The 5423-nt window shown below is 50.9% G+C and overlaps 1 protein-coding gene and 1 pseudogene across 1 annotated transcript in view; both read right to left on the reverse strand.

Moving 5' to 3' along the window:
* Positions 1–2341: 2341 nt before the first annotated feature.
* On the reverse strand, positions 2342–3207 carry LOC103088390 (low-density lipoprotein receptor class A domain-containing protein 4 pseudogene; annotated as a pseudogene).
* A 1437-nt stretch (positions 3208–4644) lies between these two features.
* Positions 4645–5423, reverse strand: part of LOC103085168 (low-density lipoprotein receptor class A domain-containing protein 4-like) — a 23503-nt gene continuing 22724 nt past the window's right edge. The window contains 2 exon segments of the mRNA XM_082931173.1: positions 4645–4704; positions 4706–5173. Of these exon segments, the coding sequence (XP_082787299.1) occupies positions 4645–4704; positions 4706–5173 (528 nt within the window).

Genomic DNA, 5423 nt, shown 5'->3' on the forward strand with positions numbered 1-5423 from the left:
GGGAAATTGACTATTAATTCAATTTATGACCTTGGCTTTTAAACTAATTCATTACAGAGCCCCAGCCTCAGAGACCACTCAGGTCATGGTTTGATATGTCTGCATCATTAAATAACTATTTACATTAGAGGCAATTATCTAATAGGGTGGCCGAAAGGGAGCAGTCTCGGTTTTGAAGAACAATTAAAGTTATTTGAATTAAATAATTGTTTTACCAGTACTGTGAACATCTGCAAAATGTTCAGGTACTTGCAAAGTGACTAAGGAATTTATAAGTTTCTGAGCATAACTCACCATTTTGAGCTAGAACTACTGGGTGTGTTCACCCACTCTACCAGAAGTGCAGGTGAGGTTTGGAATGATGACACCATCAGCCAACCTCCTCATTCTGTACCTAAGGGGAATGCCTGACCAATAATCTGCCCGAAGATGGGGAGGACAGGCACCTTCCCACCTTCACCAGCAACATAAGGGGAAACCTCACGTCACACAGAGTCCCAGCCTCCTTTAAGCACAGGCTTGAGGTCGAGGCCATCTGATACGGTGGGTGGGTGGGGGTCCTCTGGTCAGGCCCCCAGGACTCTGCCCGTCCCAGAGCTCCTGCCTTGGCCCTCAGCGTGCACACTGCTCAACAGGGTCTGAAGCATGAGTGACAATTGTTGACCACCATCTTCTCCTTTTAAGAGATTGACTACTTGTGTGGATGTTACTGTGTGAAATGGATGAAGATTCCAGTTCTCCAAACAAAACCCAGGGACCTACCAACCAAGAGGAGCCTCGGAAAGGAGCAGCAGAAAGCAGTTTGAGAGCTTTCTGCCAGCAGCACGAGGGCACCTCACCGGGCAGCCACCTCCGAGACCACAACAGCAGACACCCGTAACTGCAGGTCAGAGTCCCAAGTCATCCCTCCAGCCCTCGGTCCCTGCAAGAGCAGGCAGGGGCTGCACAGAAGCACCCCACTCGGGTGCAGCAAAGGCAGGTGTTTCTGTAGAAGGAAGTTACTTTAGGTGAGAATGAATGTTACAATATTTAAGGTTAGTTTTCTAGTTGATTTTAGCTGCAAGTTGTGCTTCTTAACCTGTGCTCTGAGTTGCTCCCCGCCCAGTTCTGGCCTCCACTGCAGAGGCTTAGTGACCCCTGGGAGCGCATCTGGTTCTGAGCACTGCATTCCTCCCGGGTGCTGGTCTGCATACTTTGCCACATGGGTCCCTTCCTCAGTCCCAGGGGCTTCTACACAGTATCTGCAGCCAGCGTCATGCACATAACAGGGCAGTGGGCTGCACAGAAGCGACTGCTGAGTGTTGTTGACCAGCCATCCAGGCCTGAACTCCACTATCCAGGGAAGGAGAGACCGCAGGAACACACTGAAGTCATGTGTTTCAACAGTATAAAAATAGCCACCTTGCATTTTAAACAATTTATTGCATAAAATAATGTATTATCTGAGTGTATTTCATGCTACAGTGAAAAAAATCTAAATTACCACAGAAACTGCACTGCTGGAGGGCCAGGGCAGCACTGCGTGGTGTGTAAATGCAGGTGTAAAACACGCAGCCTGAGGCTGGAGGGACTCAACACACCAGGGATGCAGTAGTTTCCTCTGCTCCATCCAGAGTCTCCAGGTGCCTCAGTGACGCATTCACTGCTGTGTGGTGACTTTCTTGGTGAATGTAAGTAAGTGGCGTACATTAGGCTACCTCCCCAAACACCCTTTCCTGCATGATTATGGGGGAGATGATTATGGGGCCTAATTATAATCCACAGGTGAAAAGACAACATACAGAACTTCGAGTAAAGCTTCCTCATTATCTTAAACATGAAGATAGTGCAACTTTTAAAACACAGCATCACAACACTGATTAACCCCTTGCATTCATCTGACTTCTCCACTTTATACCTTGGCACACAAAACAGGAATTTAGAATCATATTTTTAAAACAAAAGTTCCACAGTTTGGGGGTGGGAAGCAAACTGGCGATTCTTCCCCATAATGTATAATAACGTTTTCCTCTGTATTCAGTTAATTGTAAAACAGGCCATTCTGGCCTCTTCCCCTGCTGCGTCTGCTTTCATAGTCAAGTCAGATGCCTCTGTGGGTTTTATTTCATGATGTCTTCAAAGCACCCCTTTGTGTTCTCATGCCCACCCTTTGCCAAAACCTTCCCTTTCCTATCACTGCCCCAGATGAACACTGTGGCCAGACTGGAGGAGGTCTGTAGTATTTCAGCCTGCGTGCGGCTCCTGTGGAAGGAATCATTCTGTTTTACTGAACTTGCTGTGCTGGGGACGGAGGGGCAGTGCCACCGCCTCCCTCCTTTCTTAAGTCAGGTATGCACGCAGGTCAGATGAGGTTCCCGGGCTTCCTGTCCTTGCCCTGGACAGGCAGCTCGGTGCCCCCCAGGGCCGTCCTGCTGGAGTGGCAGTCTGCTCCCCCTGTGCGTGCTGTGCTGGGGGTGGAAGAGAGTGGCACCCAGGCAGTGGCCCATCACCTCACTGTAGGCCGGGGGTGGCCCCTCCATCCTCCTGTTACTGCTGCAGGTGCTGGCACTTATGCCTGAATTGCTGCTGGGTGGGCGTGGGCCCCCGCTGTAGACGGACACATCTATCAAATCGCTGTCAAATATGGTTCGGTTGGGTGGGGCCCTCACAGACTCTCGGTTGAGTTCCATCTGCTGTTCAGGGTCCCGGAGCTGCAGGGTGCAGGGCCCCTGGTAAGGAGGCGGCTCCTCCCCATCCGACAGGGAGATGGTGGGGGGAAGGTCGATCTCGTGCTGCACATAGGGGTAGGTGGGCTGGAAGCGGCTGAACCGATCCCTCTGGAGAAAGGTTGGGGCAGTCCCCCCATTCCTGGACTGCGGTGCGTACATCATCTGTGGGGAAAAGAGCAACACCTGGGAGACGTTCTTGGCATGGTGATGACCACGGACGTGATGGCAGCAAGGAAATTCACGTCTGTTCTCACCCATCTGAAAACTTTCCCCCCCAAAAAACATGTAAAGGCTATTCCAGAAAAACAGAGGTTTTTCGTTCCTAATGACTTTACATCACTCACCTTGCCAAACCCAGGACGGTTCAGCGCCTCGGAAAGGAGCAGCAGAAAGCAGTTTGAGAGCTTTCTGCCAGCAGCACGAGGGCACCTCACCGGGCAGCCACCTCCGAGACCACAACAGCAGACACCCGTAACTGCAGGTCAGAGTCCCAAGTCATCCCTCCAGCCCTCGGTCCCTGCAAGAGCAGGCAGGGGCTGCACAGAAGCACCCCACTCGGGTGCAGCAAAGGCAGGTGTTTCTGTAGAAGGAAGTTACTTTAGGTGAGAATGAATGTTACAATATTTAAGGTTAGTTTTCTAGTTGATTTTAGCTGCAAGTTGTGCTTCTTAACCTGTGCTCTGAGTTGCTCCCCGCCCAGTTCTGGCCTCCACTGCAGAGGCTTAGTGACCCCTGGGAGCGCATCTGGTTCTGAGCACTGCATTCCTCCCGGGTGCTGGTCTGCATACTTTGCCACATGGGTCCCTTCCTCAGTCCCAGGGGCTTCTACACAGTATCTGCAGCCAGCGTCATGCACATAACAGGGCAGTGGGCTGCACAGAAGCGACTGCTGAGTGTTGTTGACCAGCCATCCAGGCCTGAACTCCACTATCCAGGGAAGGAGAGACCGCAGGAACACACTGAAGTCATGTGTTTCAACAGTATAAAAATAGCCACCTTGCATTTTAAACAACTTATTGCATAAAATAATGTATTATCTGAGTGTATTTCATGCTACAGTGAAAAAAATCTAAATTACCACAGAAACTGCACTGCTGGAGGGCCAGGGCAGCACTGCGTGGTGTGTAAATGCAGGTGTAAAAAACGCAGCCTGAGGCTGGAGGGACTCAACACACCAGGGATGCAGTAGTTTCCTCTGCTCCATCCAGAGTCTCCAGGTGCCTCAGTGACGCATTCACTGCTGTGTGGTGACTTTCTTGGTGAATGTAAGTAAGTGGCGTACATTAGGCTACCTCCCCAAACACCCTTTCCTGCATGATTATGGGGGAGATGATTATGGGGCCTAATTATAATCCACAGGTGAAAAGACAACATACAGAACTTCGAGTAAAGCTTCCTCATTATCTTAAACATGAAGATAGTGCAACTTTTAAAACACAGCATCACAACACTGATTAACCCCTTGCATTCATCTGACTTCTCCACTTTATACCTTGGCACACAAAACAGGAATTTAGAATCATATTTTTAAAACAAAAGTTCCACAGTTTGGGGGTGGGAAGCAAACTGGCGATTCTTCCCCATAATGTATAATAACGTTTTCCTCTGTATTCAGTTAATTGTAAAACAGGCCATTCTGGCCTCTTCCCCTGCTGCGTCTGCTTTCATAGTCAAGTCAGATGCCTCTGTGGGTTTTATTTCATGATGTCTTCAAAGCACCCCTTTGTGTTCTCATGCCCACCCTTTGCCAAAACCTTCCCTTTCCTATCACTGCCCCAGATGAACACTGTGGCCAGACTGGAGGAGGTCTGTAGTATTTCAGCCTGCGTGCGGCTCCTGTGGAAGGAATCATTCTGTTTTACTGAACTTGCTGTGCTGGGGACGGAGGGGCAGTGCCACCGCCTCCCTCCTTTCTTAAGTCAGGTATGCACGCAGGTCAGATGAGGTTCCCGGGCTTCCTGTCCTTGCCCTGGACAGGCAGCTCGGTGCCCCCCAGGGCCGTCCTGCTGGAGTGGCAGTCTGCTCCCCCTGTGCGTGCTGTGCTGGGGGTGGAAGAGAGTGGCACCCAGGCAGTGGCCCATCACCTCACTGTAGGCCGGGGGTGGCCCCTCCATCCTCCTGTTACTGCTGCAGGTGCTGGCACTTATGCCTGAATTGCTGCTGGGTGGGCGTGGGCCCCCGCTGTAGACGGACACATCTATCAAATCGCTGTCAAATATGGTTCGGTTGGGTGGGGCCCTCACAGACTCTCGGTTGAGTTCCATCTGCTGTTCAGGGTCCCGGAGCTGCAGGGTGCAGGGCCCCTGGTAAGGAGGCGGCTCCTCCCCATCCGACAGGGAGATGGTGGGGGGAAGGTCGATCTCGTGCTGCACATAGGGGTAGGTGGGCTGGAAGCGGCTGAACCGATCCCTCTGGAGAAAGGTTGGGGCAGTCCCCCCATTCCTGGACTGCGGTGCGTACATCATCTGTGGGGAAAAGAGCAACACCTGGGAGACGTTCTTGGCATGGTGATGACCACGGACGTGATGGCAGCAAGGAAATTCACGTCTGTTCTCACCCATCTGAAAACTTTCCCCCCCAAAAAACATGTAAAGGCTATTCCAGAAAAACAGAGGTTTTTCGTTCCTAATGACTTTACATCACTCACCTTGCCAAACCCACTATAAAAATAATACTCATAATAAATGCAACATACATTATCATTATTCTCACATG

The sequence above is a fragment of the Lipotes vexillifer genome, unplaced genomic scaffold, assembly GCF_000442215.2.
Source record: "Lipotes vexillifer unplaced genomic scaffold, Lipotes_vexillifer_v1.1 scaffold987, whole genome shotgun sequence".
Taxonomy (NCBI): Eukaryota; Metazoa; Chordata; class Mammalia; order Artiodactyla; family Lipotidae; genus Lipotes; species Lipotes vexillifer.